The 18249-nt window shown below is 43.5% G+C and overlaps 1 protein-coding gene across 1 annotated transcript in view; it reads left to right on the top strand.

The window, feature by feature from the left end:
* arhgef18b (rho/rac guanine nucleotide exchange factor (GEF) 18b) overlaps nt 1-17623 on the top strand; it is a 111424-nt gene extending 93801 nt beyond the window's left edge. The window contains 3 exon segments of the mRNA XM_084308888.1: nt 12606-12951; nt 16325-16465; nt 17159-17623. Coding sequence (XP_084165014.1) covers nt 12606-12951; nt 16325-16465; nt 17159-17448 — 777 coding nt within the window. The 3' untranslated portion in view covers nt 17449-17623.
* The last annotated feature ends 626 nt before the right edge of the window (nt 17624-18249 follow it).

Raw genomic sequence — 18249 nt, 5'->3', positions numbered from 1 at the left:
AGAGCAGTGACATGCTGGTGTAACGACAAGTATGAGGCAAGATGGAAAGACATTGAAAAAGAAGGGGAGGGATACAAGGTACAAGATCTGGTGGGAGATAGGGAACTATTCAAAGAGAAAGAGGGACTGTTAGATCCAATCACCAAATGCACCTTGACCATAATAGAACAGAGTAGTAAAAACACACAAATTGGAGAAGCAGACAGGGGTTCTGAGATGGATAGCACATGACAAGAGATTCAAACCAGGGAGGTTGGACCATGGATTCAGAAGGTGGGAGAGGGGGGGGGGGGGGCAACAGCGATATGCAAATTGATAGAGAAGGGGGAAATGCAAACATTACAAAAATTAAAGGAGAAATTTGGACTAGAAAACAGGGACCACTTCAGATATCTACAGATTAGAGATTACTATAATAAAGAAATAAGAGGGGACAAGGAAGAAGAACAGAATGGAATAATTAGGATGATAGTAAGGGCATACGAAGGAGGGAAAGGAAGGGTAATATCAGCACTGTACCGGGCTATAATGACCAGCAAGGGACACACGACCGATTACATAAGGGAGAAATGGGAGAGAGAACTAGAGATAGGAATAACAGGGAAGGAATGGGGTAACATATGCGAGGTGCAACAGGATCGAGGATATGGAAAGAGTTTGGATGGAAAAACATAATCAGATTCTTTATAACCCCAGAGCTGAAGGGAAAATATGCACCAACACAAAGAGCATGCTGGAGGATGTGTGGGAAGGAGGGGGCAAATCACACGCACATATTCTGGGGATGTCAGAAGCTGAAGGGGTATTGGGAGGAGATAGGGGAGGCAATGAACAGAATATTAGGATACGGGTTACCACAAACGGGACTGGTGCTTTACTTAGGAGACCTGACACACGAGGGAATACAAGGGGGGACAAATATTTAATAAAGATAATGTTGATAGCGGCCAGAAAAGCAATAACAAGACTGTGGTACAAAGAAGACCCACCGACAATAGCACAATGGGTAGGAATAGTAGGGGAGATACAGGATATGGAGAGGATAACACACATGCTGAGGTTACAGGAAGAGAAATTTGGAGAAAGATGGGGAAAGTGGGAGGATTACAAGGGGAACGAAAACGACATCACAGAAGAAGAACCAAATGCAACACAAGAGGGCGAAGGGTAAAGGAGGAAAGAGGTTCAAGGAGGGTCTCTGAACCCATGTCACAAAATGCTGCTTTAGTTAGCTTTTTTATTTTAATTTTTGTTTAGTGTATGACAACTGTTCTATGTTTTTCCATTTTATTATTTATGTTTGTGGAATTTCTGCTCAAGTCAGTATTTTTTATTTTGTTTGAGTATTAAATTTTTTCTTTATTGTTTATGTCTGTTTAATAGTGTTGTTGATGTTATTGTATATGTTGTGTTGTATGTCTATATATGTTTAATAAAAATTTTAGTTTAAAAAAAAATAAAAAAAATGTTTTGCTCACCCAATAGGTTCACTTCTATGGGGGAGGTGTGACGTACGTGGGTTGGTCATTATCATTATTACAGTATTTTTAACACCATGTAAACATCAGGTTAGTATTTAAGCATTACATCACGCGCAGGAGTGGTTTGTGACCAATAAACCATGCCTAGGGGTGGTCGTTAGGCCCGAGGCGCAGCCGAGGGTCGTTAGACCCCCCTAGGCATGGTTTATTGGTCACAAATCACGACTACAAGTGGTGTAAAGCTTTTATACAACTGCCAGATTCATCCAACCTTATTTCTATACAATAAACACACATTAATCGAAGATTTATTGAAAAAACCATCCGCCAGAAAAAGTAGTTCCCACAACTCCATGTGGAAGCAGCTTGAAGTGCATCCAACCAAACTAACACATCCAACTGTGTATTATTGGAATGATTGAGAGAAGTTGCCTCATGTGGAAGCAGCTTGAAGTGCATCCAACCAACTAACACATCCAACTGTGTATTATTGGAATGATTGATTGAAAATTTTATTACCAGATGCAGAATGGGTACAATACAGTACGGCTCAATACACACAATTGTTAAGGGAATGCAGACCTACTTTCCATAGAACTTCATTCTTAGATGCTTCTATATAAAGTAGGTAAAACAAATTAAAACGTTTTCTTTGCCCTATAGGAAAAAAACGTTTTCTTCGCCCTATTTTTTTATTTATTTCTTTTAGCCTAAACTTAACCAGTTGGAAACCAGGGGTACAGTAATAAAATTAGCAATCAACCAATCAATCAATTCAATAGACCATGCTCACTTAAAACAGCGCTGCTTCTCTCTCAGTCTGACTCCCCCGCTGTTGCAGACAGGAGTGTGTGTGTGTGTGTGTGCGTGTGTGTGTGTGTGTGTGTGTGTCACAGTGTGTGTGTGTGTGTGTGTGTGTGTGTGTGTGTGTATGTGTGTGTGTGTGTTTGTGGGTACGCCAGCGTCGGACAGTGTGAGAGAGAACGCTGCAGTCAGTAGAAAGTACGAAGGAAGAAATTTAAATCAATCAATTAATCTATCAATCAATCCGCGATTTTTCTTTTGTTCTAGATTGACTCAAGACCCATCAATTACATCATCCAACATTGTTTAAAGGACTAACACATTCCCCTTGACAGAATCGCTTCATATTTAGTCGTTATGGTGCTTTCAACATAACCATTTGTTGTCCGCGATCTTGTTTTCTCCCGGAGTGAGCCGGGGAGGGTTATGTGATTCGGTTGTGGGCGGGTCCTGAGCCCAGGACCGTGGATTGTTGCCAATAAAGACGTGTGAATGGCCAATCAGAATCGAGAAATTTGCATGCCGTTGTATAAAGGTAAGTAATTCTGGTATTTGTTATTTGTATATGGTGTGTGTCACCTTTATATTTATCCCTTTTCTTTCTCCCTTTCCCAGGTGCCGCCCATCTCTGATTGTGCTGATTGCCTGAGGAGTGGCAGCTGAGGGCAATCAGCCTCAGTGGACGGGTGGTATAAAAACCTGGCATGCGACACACATTCGGGGCGCCTTGTGACATTGCCACTATTGAGTGGATTGTGGGGTTGCCTATTTGCCACTACTGTGTGGATGCTATATTGTGTACTCCTTTTATGCCATTTACCACTATGTGTGGACAATCCTAATATAGTGTTGGCCTTATTGCCACTTTGGTGGACTTGTATTTTGGTGTACTATTGCTGGGTGGTTCCCAGTGCCAGCCTCTTGTTTTGTTGGCTTGTGTCCTATGACACTGTATCATTTGCTTGTGTTTAGCATATACCTTGTTTGTTTAGTGTTTGTTCTCCCCTACCCTTTTCCCTTGTAATACATTTTAAAAAATTGGAAAACGCCTTTATTATTTCCTCCTGCCGGGACCTGTGTTAAAAACACTTACTGGACGGGTTGGGTTCACAACGACCCGGTCCAGGTATTTTGTGTTATTATATTTATAGACCTTTGTTTGTGACAGGGATCAATAAAGGAATATCTTCTCTTATCTTATAACCTCTTAACAGGCAGAAAAGTGGCAATTGTTTTACTTGAACTTGAGGACTGCATACTTTTTTTGCAAAGCTTAGTTTTATACTTTATACTTATAGCACATGCATGAGCCTGGTCTCTTTTGAAAGATAACATTCTGCAGTTACTAATGCAAAAAAGGAAAATGTTTGTGCTAATGAAATAGAGTAACAGAGGTTTGAACTTGTGTACTCACATTTTTCGTTAGTGGTTGCAAGATTCCTTATTCCAGCATAGAGATCTGAGCTGGAAAACACTGCGGTTCCATAGCCTGAAGTCTTATGTAGTACAGGTCCAAATTTGATAAAAATCCGTTCAGAAGTTAGTGTTTGAGAGAGGTTCGAGTAAACAAACAAAAAAAAATTGTTACAAAATCCATTTCTGCCGTCCACCTCAGTGTGTTCACATCAATTTTTGCTCATCAACTTTCACCTACTTCCTACATTTGCACCCCCCCCCCCCCCCCCCACATGGGGTGTCGTTGGAAGCGGAAACTCGTTGGCTACAACACTGACCAATCATTTTCGGCATCAGCTGTGATTTGTCAGTTCTCGAGCGTATACTGTCCGACGTGGTCATTTGACGTGCAGTGCTTAAAATATATCGTGAGCTTGAGAACCGAGGCACGGAATTGGTCGAGTGAGGTGGCGTCCGAACGGCGGCAAATAGATGTTTAGAACGGTATATATTATATGTTTTTTTTTTTTTTTTTTTATATCTTTCCCCCCCTCCTTTTTCCTCCGATTTTTCTCCCATCCCAATGTTAGTCGTTATGCCAATTCCCAATCCCCTTCCTGGTCGCTGCGCACTTACCCCCCACAGTCGGTCTGGGAGAGTGGAGGCTATCACGTGCTTCCTCCGACACACGTCTAGCCAATCAACCGCTTCTTTTCACCTGGCAGCGCGGACTCTCACTGAGAGGGTGTAACGTGTGGAAGGATCACACTACCCCCCTTAGATCCTATCCGCGCTAAGCAGGCGCCCCGACCGAACTGTAGGAGTCGCTGTTTACAACGACCCGGACCCACCCCGCCAGCTTTCCCACCCTCTAATACTGCCAATTGTATTAGTGTGAACGGCCAGCCAAGCTGGTGACAACGCCGGAGCTGTGAGCTGGATTCGAACAGGCGAATCCAGCGTCTCCGGTGTTGGTGACGAACGCAATCTCCGCTACGCCACCTGACCGCCCGGTATATTATATGTTCTGAAAAATGCAGCCTGAGCCGGTAGACGCTCGCAAAGTGCCACGGCGTGCGTGCATGGGCATGATGGGACGTATACGTCCCAGTGCGTGGTAAGAGGTTAATGATGGTGATGATTGTGTGTGTGCAACAAACCATGCTTCTCAGTTCACCTTTCATCCCTTCTCTCCTAATGATGTACTTGAAGGATTGCAAGCCATTGATATCAGGAGTTCAACTGGAGAGGATAAATTGGAGCTAATCACAGCACCATTTACACTATTACATTAGTTACAACTGATAGGATGTCTGCATTAGACAGGAAGAAACGCTGTGCTGCCCTTTTTGCAGTTCTAATTAAGCATCTGATACAGTTGATCATCCCTTCCTCTTACAAAGAGTATCTAGTATTGGTTTTGATAGAAAAGCATGTGATTGGTTCAGTTATTTTAATTAAATTATTTGTTTGAGAGGCGACAGTGTGTGAAGTCGGAAAATGCCCAATCAATAACAAAAGGTAATAATCACCATTTATATCAATGGTATTGTCTCTTCCTTGAATGATTGTCAAGCCCATCTTATTTGGATGACACTATTGTGTATTGTATTGCTGATTCTGTACAACTGGCCACAAAGTCCTATTTGTTGCCTGTTGATTGCCATTTTGGCCCACAAAATCCACTCGGTGTTTCTCTAGTTACATGCCGATATGTGAGGCGTGCGCCAAAGTACACGGCAGACCTTTTTTTTTTAATACCACCCGTGACTCCAGAGGCTCTAGCTCTGTCAATCATTTGGCAATCTCGAAGATTATTGGACAGGGTTGTAACCAATGATTGTGGCTTTCCAAAGATACCCCACCTGGGGATGAGCAAATCAGGGATCTAGGTGAAAAGTCATGAGCGAAAACAGGAAGAGAAATTTGCGCCGAATGCATTGGAGTCCATGAGAAAACTGAAACCTGCAGCGCTTTCTTTTTCTCACAGTTTACCAAAATGGCTCATAATCACTCATTTCTGAACGTATATTTATTAAATTATGTACTATGTACTATGTATTTCAGCCATACCAATTTTTTGGGATATTGCAACTACTACAGAAAGACGTGAGTAACACGTTTTTCTACAACTCAAGTTCAGACCTATGTTACTCTATTTCATTAGCACTAAAAGTGAATTGTCTACAAAAAAAAGTATGCACTCAAGTTAATGGCCACTTTTCTGCCCGCTTGTTAACTCATTCAGCGCCAGCGTGTATCCCCATCCCTGCTGTCAATGGGCCACGCTTTAAAAGATAGGCATTTTCTCGGTCCGTCATGATGTTTGCAGAGCTATATATATATTCTATATTATAGCTATGGAGATAATACTAGTATGTATAGTTTCAGAGTGATCCGGGCTAATTCCTGGAAGCTGAGTTATAGAGCACTATGTGCATTCACGTTGCTCGCCTGGACACGATACTATTTCCAAATCAAAGGTATATAATAGGTATTATGTTTCATCATGAAGGCATCAAATGGGGGTGGGGTCGTTTTGTGATGCTCTGATCGTCAGCAACGGCATACGTTTTGGAGTATGTGACATGATTGTTGCGATCGATGTGAAATCATTGTAGGATCAAAGTAGGATTGATGTCATATAGTCCTTACCTTTGCTAGGAGGTATTCCAAAATGAATATTCCAATGGTCTGATCGCGATTTCCAGAATTGATGTCCATCGGGTCCCTGACATGAAATGGGACAAACTGTGCATCAAGTGTGCTGGACGCGTTCCAAGTGGCTCGAATGAAGCCTTTCACTTGCCCGGGTCCTATTTCTCCGCCCGGACCATATAAAATGTAACACACAGTGTGAAATAAGGTTTCAAAGGGTAGGCGATACTGCCACCTTGCAGGATTCGGCCGGCATTGCAATCTCGAGGTCTCAGAATGAGTCCCAATGATACACAGAGGTCCGTGAGACTGTATAGAATATTAACAGGTTCAGCACCAGAGGTCGCTATGGGCGTTGGGCTGTTGTGTGCCCACGCTCTGTTCAATGGGGATATATTCCGGTGTTTGCAGTGCTAAACCTATATTAAATATTATAGCTATGGATCTAATAACAACGTCGATTGTCAGTGAGTTTCTATCAGTCAACATGCAAAAAACAGATACTTTTTTCATCCATACGTTTTTGTTTTATACCGTGGTGGATATGAGTATAGTTTTAGAGTGATCCTGTGTAATCCCAGGAAACTCCTTACCTTGTATATGATGTACTGCAAAAAGAATAATCCAATTATCTGATCGCCATTCCAAATTCTGATCGCGATCATGTGTCCAACGTTATCCACCAAAACACATGAACGGGCGGTGCTCTAGTGTCCCCAATCCATGTGTTATAAACGTTACTCATGCTCGAGAAGGAAAACCTGGACCGGACTTCTTAGATCGACATACAGTCCAAGCCAGAGGGTTTCCAATTATGTGCAATACCGGCCGCAAGGCATTAGGCAGCGGTATTGGCCGTTTGCAATCTCAGAGCCATTCCCAATGATATCAGGCTGGATGGATGAATTATGAATGGATATAGCGAATAAAAGAAATAATGATTAAAACCCGACTTTTCGGGTTTGGCGCATGGCGAGTTAACCCGGGATATCTCGGGTCTGGCGTCTAATGTGTTAAAATCTAATAAAAGAAAAAACGATAAACGATCGAAAACGCGAGTATAGTCGGGTTCTGGCGCTCAACCGCTGGCGAGATAACCCGACTATAGTCGTGATTGGCGCTGAATGTGCTAAGAGGTTAAAATAAAATGTAGCATTCATTTTTCTTTAATGCCTTTCAGTAAGTGCTTGTTAATTTTAAATTGGTGCTTAATGCAAGTACAACTTTTATGCTGTTTTCTAGAGCCAGACATATTGAGTTTAGTGGTTTGCATATCCCTAATGTGAGTGGTTCTAGCATTGAGAGAGTCACTAGTATAAATATCTTGGCATCTGACTCCATGAGAAATTGACATTTAAATACCAACCTTGGCAGCATGCTGTGACAGAAAATTGGCTTCTTATACAGAAACAGAACTAGCTTTCTTTTGATTAGTAGGAAGAGGATAGTTGACGTAGTGTTGGACTATGGTTTATAGACATGCTGCTGCTTCCACTCTTAAACCACTTGACTCTGTGTATCACTCTGCCCTCAGATTCATACTGGTGACAGGTATGACACTCATCATTGTCTCATGTATGATAAGGTTGGTTGGTCTTCTATTGCAGAGAGGCGCAATAAAAGTACTTGTACAGCGGTGGCCTAAAGGTTAGAGAAGCCAGTTTGTGACTGGAAGGTCACCGGTTTGATTGATTGATTGAAAAATGTATTAACAGATTGCAGAATGGGTACAATACAGTACGGCTCAATACACACAATTGTTAAGGGGATGCAGACCAGAGAAAGACTTTTGTCTTGTTTACATCAGGGTCCCCCATTTTCAATTCATAATGACATTTATGACATACGCAACATACAGGTATACAGTACTGTTACATTTGTGACATACAAGATATGCAATTATACAGTACTGTTAACAGAGATCCTAACGCAAACTATATACACACGAGGGGGAGGAAACTACATTAGGAGGGGTTGGGTGCGTGGGAGGGGGGGTTTGTACTTTTATGGCGGCCAGTTTCGAATTGCAGCCTCCCGTAGGTGCTCTTTGAGAGCGGTTTTGAAGGTGGGTAGTGATTCAAATTTTTTTATGGCTGTGGGTAGGGCGTTCCACATTGATGTGGCATAATTCTGAAACGTGTTTAGACCCTTGTTTGTGCTGAATCTGGGTTGAACGTGATTTGTGGAACTCCCTCTGGTGTTGTGGTATTCACTGACCTTTGGGAAGTATTTTGACATGTACATGGGTACCTTAGTGGTGTAGTGTATCTTGTAGACCAGGCCCATTGCAAGTTGCTGTACTCTGTCGTCTACTCTAAGCCATCCTAGGTTGTCAAAATGGGCAGGGGTGAGGTGGGTTTTAGGAGTAAGGTCAAGCAGTAGTCTGACCAGTTTGTTTTGTGATGTTTGTAATCTTGTTTTTAGTGCCTTTGAGGTGCTTTGGTACCATGAGGTGCAAACATAGTCGTAGTACCCTTGAATGAGTGCTCCTGCTAGAGTCTTCAGGGTATTCTTGTTTACCAGAGAGGAGATTCGGTACAAGAATCTTGTTCGTTGGTTGACTTTTTTTTATTACATTGGATGCCATTTTGTCACAGGAAAGATTTGCCTCTAGGATGGAACCCAGGTATGTAATTTCATCTTTCCTTGTGACAATATTGTCACAATATTGCTGAGTTTGTTATTTGATATGAAGAGAATGGACTCTGTTTTACCCAGGTGTAATGATGGTTTGTTATCAGCGAGCCAGGTGTAGATTCTGCAGAGTTCTGAGCTGAGGGTTTTTTCAACCTGCAACTTGTTCTTGTCAGAGACCAGTAGGGCTGAGTCATCCGCGAACAGGTTGCAGTCACAATCTGACGACATGTCATTTGCATGTCAATCCCCCGGACGGGCAGGAAAAATCTTGGCTGGGAAAGTGAATTAATAACTCTCCCATACCCTTAACACCAACCGTTTAAGTGCCCTTGAGCAAGGCACTTAACCCCCAACTGCTCCAGTGGAGTTGCTCAGTAGCCAACGGTGTCAGACTGTGGTTGTACTGGGCAGCTCCCAGGTGTGAATGGAACTGTGTGAATGTGAAGCAGGGCGTAGCTGAAGAATAGCATCCGTGCTCAGCGAACCTACCCTGGGTAAATAAAGATAAAAAAAATGGTGGCCAAAAGTATTAGAACACCTGACAGATCTGAAAACATTGACCTTTTCTTGCCTCCATAACATGATTTCATTTCATAATGTTCATGAAACATGCAGATGGTTGCTCTGAGCACAACAAATATCAGATGAAGTGAGTTCTACTGTTTTTATTCATTTTTAACTTTAATATTTGGTATGTCCACCTTTTGTAGCAATTACAGAAGCAAATCTCTCCGGCATAGTGTCAATATATTTCCTGAGAACTTCAACACTAATGTTATCCCATGCCCTCTGCAACTCAAGCCAAAGGTTTTTCTTTGAATGTACAATAGATCTGTCCAGTTTATTGTCCAACTCACCCCAAATTTGCTCGATGGGGTTGAGGTCTGGACTTTGAGGGGGCCAGTCCATCACTTTCAATGTTCCAACAGTTTCATTCTGTCACAGGTAGTTCCGGCAATAGTTAGAAGAATGTTTAGGGTCATTGTCCTCTTGGACAATAAATCCAGGCCCAATAAGATGACTCCGTGCCTCACCAGAATGTTGTGGTATACTTTCTTATCCATGATGCCATACATTTTCACTAAGTCACCTGTTCCTGAGGCTAAAATGGCACCCCACACCATAATACTACCCCCTCCGTGTTTTTTTATGCCAATTCACTTCCTGGTCGTTGCGCGCATTGCCCCACTGTAGGCCTGGGGAGGGTGTAGAACTACCACATGCCTCCTCCGATACACGTGGAGTCAGCCGCTTCTTTTCACCTGACAGCGAGGAGTCCCACTGGGGGAATGTAACACGTGCGGAGGTTCATGCTATTTCCCCCCGACCCCCTCCCTGCTGAACAGGCGCCCCGACCGACCAGTAGGAACTGCAGTTTACAACGGCCAGGACATACACCCCACCGGCTTCCCACCCGCTAACACTGCCAATTGTGTTAGTAGGGACGACTGACCAAGCCGGAGGTACCGCTGACAGCTGGATTCGATCCCAGAGTCTCTGCGGTGGTAGGCGAGTGCATTCTCCACTGCGCTACCCAGCCGCCCCTCCGTGTATCTCCCCCTTCCTCCGTCGAACATACTCTTAGCTTGTTGCCAAACTGTTCAAACTTGGACTCATCAGTCCACAACACTTTATACCAATCTTCCTTTGTCCATTTCTTGTGTTCTGTTGCGAATTTCAGGCGTTTCACTCTATTTTTCTCTCAGTAATGGTTTCTTTGCTGCTATTCTGCCAACAAGTCCTTGTTCTCCCAGTTTCTGACGCACAGTTCTTGAAGACACTGTTGCACCATTAGTGATTGTGGTGTTGATCTCGTCACACAGTCCTCGTGAGGTCTTTCTTCGGACCTTAAGACTGAGAATTTCGAGATGCTTCACTTGTCGGTCTGAAGGTTTCTCCCCTTTCGGTTCTGGTGTGAATTGGTGGCATCATGGCGGTCTAAAGTGTACTTTACAGTGCTTGGACTGCATCTCAAGTCCTTGGCTATGCGGCGGTAACTAATGGGCCTAGCTTGTTTTTTGTAAGGAAAATGACGTAAATCATTATATGATATGATGGCTCTATTCTATGGTTTATAGAGCATAATGATGACTTTGTATATATTTCTTTCGTTTTATGGGTATAAAATGTTTTATGGGTATTTTAATGGCCAATTGAACAAAAACAACTGAAGCCTCTTAAATATGCCAAGTGTTCTAATAATTTTGGCCACCACTGTATATACAAAGCCCTTATTGGTAAGCTACCACCTTACATCACAACATTGCACTTGTAGCTTTGGATCCTAATTTGACGCTCAAATGGCTTGTGCCTCAGGTTACTCGGCTTGGAAGGTCTGCCTTTCTTCTTGATGCTCCTCGCTCATGGAACATCCTTCAACACACTTTAAATATCAATACTCTTCCAACCTTTGCACAGTTCAAAGTTTTTTTAAATCTTCATTTCTATCTTGTATTTTTGGTGATTTCCCCGGTTTCTAGCTTTGTATTTTCTTCTGTTGTGTTACAACTTTCATTTTGTCTTGTGTATTCTAACGTCATCATTGGAATTGAGGGCAACCTCAATGATCTCACGAGTATTTAAGTAAAGGTTTGATGATGAGGATGATGATATTGGTTAGTATCACGCTATTACAACACTTTGTGGAAAAAATATTGACCCAAATGCGAAAACCACAAAGACACTGGTTTAAGCGTTTTGGTGTTGTCGACATATTAGGTCTTAGCAAAACACTGTGGGAACACGTTTTCTGTTTGTTCCTCCCTTGTTTGTATACTCCCTCTTGTACTTTGTATGGTCTCATCCATACACTGTTAAACATACACCACACCATTGTTATATGATCATATTCATGGTTCATTTGCTTCTGTGGGTTTTTGGGAGAATGGAGAACCATCTCTCAATTTTTTTTATCTCTGGATCGTCTTTCTACCAACCTGGTAATTAAGTGGACAATGTATTCAGTGTCTTCACCCTGTGATGTCATAAGAGCTTGTTGGCTTGTTCCCTTCAGGCCTGTTTAGTTTGACACACCTTTATGTGCACAGGGACCTATTAAGGGTTTTATGTTTCTCCAGATTGTGTGTGTGTGCGCACATGCACTTATACGTGCATGTGCATGCATTGTGCCAGAGTCTCTTGGAAGACATCAAAAGCCTGTACCAAACTGTGTGCTCAGCAGAAAGAGTAGCATGTGTTTCTGATTCCCTCTTTATCCTTTAAATACCCTGCTCCTCAACAGATTGTGTTTCCTTAATGGCACAGCGGCGCACAGCCGATTTATAGTGTGTGTGTGTGTGTGCGTCTTCTGTGCTGAGCTAAGGAACTCTTCAGAAGTTGCCCAAAACATTTTTCAAAGACAAGCTCTCATACACCGAACCCACAGCGCAGGCCGCCTCCGCACAACAACATGCAAACACAAAGTTCCACTCAAACTCACATCCCCGAACCACATCTGACCGCAAATATGGGTAATTGCAGTGCAGAGTTGGGAAGCTGTCCGTTGTGAACTTTGAATGCTAAATTTGAAGTCTAGTATGATAATGTTTGCAGCAATCGGAGATGATGGATGTCCCCGCAACATCGCTGCTCAACAACTAAATCTGTCCGTCTCTCCGTCCCGTCCTCCAGGTGGCTCCCGGCAGTCTGAACGGGGATCTCCTGATGTCCTCAGGACTCTCCGGCTCTCCCGGCGCGTCTGACCTGCCGCTGCCGCAGAAGCCCCTGGTGCGCGGCAGCATGTCCGTGGCTCCGGCCGACTACCTGGAGCGGCCCGAGGTGAGCGTGCGGCGCGATGCCGGCGGCACCGCCCTGCCGGTGAAGACGGAGGTGCCTCTCCATCTCTTCAGCACCACCAACCAGCAGCACAAGCAGGCGGGGGTGACGCAGCAGATCCCCACCAAGCTGGCCCTCCTCAGCAGGGGCAAGGAGAAGGGAGGCAGGAGCGGCAAGGCCTCGCATCGCACCGACAGCACCGGTGAGAGCAAAGTGTTCTAGGGATGGCAGTGGTGCAACTTTGACCAGTTGTGTTCTATAAATACCAGCATTTCTGAGAATGGTAGACTTTAATCAGAATCTGTGTACTAAATCTATAGAGAGACCAGTGCAGAGATCCAACAACTTAGAGCTTTCTACATGTGTTAAAAGGACAATGTGACCTCTTTGGAACGTAATGGGGTAGACAGTCTATACTATACATCATAGACTACGGCGCCGAATCCGATGGGACGTTTTTACAAACTATCGTTATCTGCTGAACTTGGCTCTGATTGTGGCTGATGGCTGTACAGCCTCCACCGGTCACACAGGGACATATATCACAAAGTCAAGATAATGATCATTTATACAAGACTGCTTTATTTATAAATTATGAGCATGATAAGGTTGTTGGTTATCGTATGGCATTATTAATGCATTAAACGGAAGATAACCGCTGCTCTGCTGAAAGCATGTCGTCTCTGTTTTGCAAGCAGCAAGCGTGGTCGTTAGAGCCGAGCACCGCTATGGTCATGCGAGGGTCATGTGAGGGTCATGTGAGGGCCACTTTGACTGTGTGCGTGTGATTTACTCCTGATAATAATCGTAACAACTATTAATAACGTTAGGCCAAAGACTTAGGTAACTGCTGTAGAGATATAAATGTGCGACAGACTTATTACATTTTTCAGTTGTAACTACATCTATCCCGGGGGGGGGGGACATTGGAACAGCTGAGTTTACAGCAAGGCAAGTGGCATTCACGTCATATCTGACCCGTCTCAGTTTATTTATCCCCCTCAAAAAAAGTGATCTCTCAAATATATAACACAGGCAGATATAGAGGACATTTCTTTTCCATTTTTACTTACTAATTTGATGTTTTCATTTCCAAATAATCCAGCCACATAGCTCTCCATTCATGAAATTAAATCACACACTTTATGACCCTCCTTACCCATGTGCCACAGCACGGCACCCATTGAGAACATTCCAACGATGTAATCCACCAAATCACACATTTCTCAATCTTGCGTCTTGTCAGGCAGGCGTTACCATCTGCAGAGTCTCCATGGTCCACTCATCACGCCAGCCAACATAACGCTAGAATAACTTTTTTTTTTACATTCGTCATTTATTTTATTTTCAAAATAAAATAAAGATTATGTGCAAGTCTAGAACATACAGAAGCCATGCAATGTACTTAAAGGAAAACGCCAACATTTTGGGAAATTAGCTTATTTGCCATCTTCCCTGGAGTTAGACAAGAAGATACATACCCTTTTCTTCTCTGTGCGTGCATTAGGCTTAGGGAACAGCCGCTCCGTTAGCGTAGCTTAGCTTCATCACTGGAAGTGGGGCAGTCCTTTACCCTGAAGTTCCCTACAGTCTCCTACAGTCACGAAATACATTCCAAATACAACTCCAAAACGTTCCTGTAAACATGTTGTGACCTGTGTATTTACCACGTGGAGAAATAAAAAAAAAATTGAATTAGACAAATATACTCTGAAATTTTTTTTTGCCGAACCACTCCTCTCGGGGCGCAGTCGGTGATTTCACGCAACGCAGTGATACTTACTAACGTGACGCCAGTGTTTGTTTACATTCTCATTTCATTCAAAGGATCAGAACCGATTGAAGTTTATGGCTACCATGACTTAAAATCCTCTTACCTTGACGATTAAAAGCCTCCCCAATTTAGAAAACAGTATTCCCATGGCTGGTGTTGATATGCTGCTAGCTAACGAAAACCAACAGCCGGACACTAAAGCAAATAATGAGGGTACATTTTTACTTCCGGTCGGGGGGGTTCCAAAATAAAAGAGCGACGTCTATAGCACCGGAAATACGTTTATTTTGTACATTAGCACCAGGCACTCGGATGTGAAAAAATCGCCCCCCTATCGTCTCCCAGATGGTAATGCACCCTTTTGGATTGGACTCAATGAAAATGGATGAGAAAAAAAAACTCCGGAATCCACATTTTACTTCTCACGCATGTAACCGGAGCCGATCAGATTCATTCTGGACCCTCAGCACAGCGTGTAATATGTGTTTTACAGTATACGCGTGGGATCAATAAAAGGATCGATTTTTGGAATGGCGATCAGTAATTGGAATAATCCATTTGGATACCATCTGATCTCAGGTAAGGAATCTATTTTACCAGTCTTAGGATAATCAGACCTGTTTTCACGGAGATATAAGCTTTTCCCCTATATGTGATATGGCTGTTTGACTGTGCGAGCGATCAGGAACTAAGATAATCGATTTTCAGCTCGCGGCACCAGCGTGCATATCTATACTATCGATAATCTAGCGTTTATTTGAAAACGATTCATAAATAGGCCGAAAAATGACAACGGTCTAGAATATTACAGTACAGGGCGTTTATCACAGATTCTTTTTTCCCCCCTTGAAAACGAGGGCTTTTCAAAATACTATAAAACGGAAATGAACCGATAAAAAAACAATCCGCTTCGACAATGTTGACTGGAAAATTAGTCATTGATAAGCGACGGGCAGATTAGACACATAGCCATAATTTAAAACATAGATTAGGCAATATTAATGCTAACATTGAAGTGGATGGTGGGCATTCAAGCACTAAATGCTGGGCACTGAAAGTGTTAAAGAGAATGTATTTTGTTTTGTTTTTTTTGTTTTCTGTTTCTTTGCTTGCATGTAATTTTAGCCATCTTAATTGTTAGTTTCATTATGCATTGTGTGTTGAGTACTGACTTTATAATTTTGTTTTGCAATAATAATTGTTTTTGTATGTTTTTTTTTGTGTGGACCCCAGGAAGACTAGCTGGTTGCTATGGCACCAGCTAATGGGGATCTGTAATAAAATAAAATAAAATAAAATCTATTGAAGCTTTATTTGACACATTAAGACAGTAAAAAAAAAACGATAAAAATCCACTATCCGTCGACCTCTAATATATTATCACTCTACATACTGTATCCTGTGCATACTACAGTGTGTATTATACGAATAAGTCCGATATAGTCGCCCCAGAATGTGCAGAGAGGGAGTGGAAGTCTGGCGGTTTCTATACAACAGCCCTGTCCTGCTGCTGCTGTGGGTGGGTTATATACTGCCTGGCTGTGGGAACAGTTACATCTATAGCTCAGCCCCTGGCTGACATTAGTTTGGCCTAATCAGTGATTTAAGGGACTCCTTATGGTCACATTAGCTGTCGTCAATTGGATGGGTCCTTTTGATAAATCGAATGGTGATGACCTATGGGCCGGTAACATTAATCAAATTTACAGTATAATCACATTCACTCTCTTTCTCTCCCACTCTCTCTCTCTTTGCCTCTTATCTCTCTCTCTCTTCCTCTCCCTCTCTCTCCATCGCTCAGCCTCAGTTGATATGAAGCAGATGCTGCCATTAAAGCTGTCGACTAGAGAGGACAACACACTGAAGGCCAAGCGTTCCATCAGCCCCAACCAACAGAACCTGCTGTCTACTCCTCTGCCCCACTCCCTCCATCACCACTCAGGTACTGGGACGCGCGCGTGCGTGCGCGCACACACACACACACACACACACACACACACACACACACACACACACACACACACACACACACACACACACACACACACACAAAACTGCATTCCACTTAGGCCAACCCTCTCATTGTCTCCACTCGTATGTCCTACTCCCTGCACTATTAAACTAGGTTAACGCACACACACTCATGCACGCACACACACACACACACACACACACACACACACACTCATGCACGCACACACACACTCATGCACACACACACACACACACACACACACACACACACACGTGCATGCACGCACACACACATAACACACTTACACACCACCTGGGCAGACCGAGCCACACCCAGACACATTCCCCCTAAAGCCTATCTCTGTGCCTCACCCTGTGTATGCCGCTCTGCCTCTGATTAATCATGCTCTGTACTTCTGACACCAGTTTGCAGCATGGCCAACATGTGATGATTCTCTGTTTGACAAGTTACTGATAGACTGTTGAAAAGTTACTGACACACTGTTGATGAGATGTAGAGACTATCTACTATCGACTGTCATAATTTCGGGTTGAATGAGCTACGTCTGCATGAACAGAGTACGACAGATGGTACAGTCTCGATTCCTCTGCCGATGCACTTTCTGATGGAAACCATCTGTCACTCCTTCATGTCTTCCAGACCCAGTCAGTCCTCCAGACAACAGTGGACCAGACGCCCAGTCCTCCATCAACATCCATCCTCCCAGTGTGCAGAAGCCCCCTATGCCCCCCACCCAGTCTCCCAGTCAGCCTCCTGCCCAGGCTCTAAGCCCTCTTCTCCATTCCCAGAGTCCCATCCCACTTCATCCCCAGGGCCCCAGTCCTGTCCCCCAGTCCCAGGTTCATGTCCACGGGCTTAGCCACGGCCTGACCCCTCCCTACAGGGTTGCTGCCGAAGACCTCAATAAGGAGGATGTTATCTTCTTCTAAACATCCACCCCACTCCTCCTCCTCACTGCCCTCAGATCAGCTGCTGCTTGTACAACGGGCCGTTCTCATGTCTGAGGCTCTCCAAAGCTGGCCCCCAAGCAGCCACTTGGCCTGTTCCAAAGAGCCATTAACCTACTGTAGTGTGAGGAGGGGTATGAGGCATGTGGGCACGTATGTGCTGGTACAGTAGCTCTTGAATTAGCCCGATATGGAAATGGAGAATGGGTGATGTTTCGGAGGCTTTGTGTAGCAATTTGGTCTACTCACCTGTATAAGTTGCAGTGGTCCATGATGGGACCAACAGACGAGTCTGTTGTCAGAGGCACACACACACACGCACACGCGCACACACACACACACACACACACACACACACACACACACACACACACACACACACACACACACACACACACAGAGAAGGACAATTCACACAAGAGTCCTTCCCTTTTTAAAAATATGTTATATTTAGAAATAACCCATTCCTTAGTAAAGAGGATAATACTTTTTTTTTTATCATTCCCCTAGCCCGTTTTCCCTTTGAAATAACCACCAATAAATGTTTTTACTTTCAATTTTATTTTTAAACTCAATGTAGGGGAAAAAGCATGAAGGAAAAATGGTAAAAACACACAGGATGGATGATACAGAATCCAAAGACATCAGCCTAGAAAGCTGAGTGAAGGAAGTCAATGGATGAAACGGATGGAAGAAGGATGGACTGTTTTAGGTTCAGTCTGGGTGATGGAGATATGGAGAGGGCAGGGCTCCTGTGACAGACCTCAGCGTCTGCTCCACCTT

This window comes from Notolepis coatsorum (assembly GCF_963971535.1).
Source record: "Notolepis coatsorum genome assembly, chromosome: 2".
Taxonomy (NCBI): domain Eukaryota; kingdom Metazoa; phylum Chordata; class Actinopteri; order Aulopiformes; family Paralepididae; genus Notolepis; species Notolepis coatsorum.
Note: the sequence above shows the minus strand (reverse complement) of the source record. Positions and strands in the feature narration are given on the sequence as shown.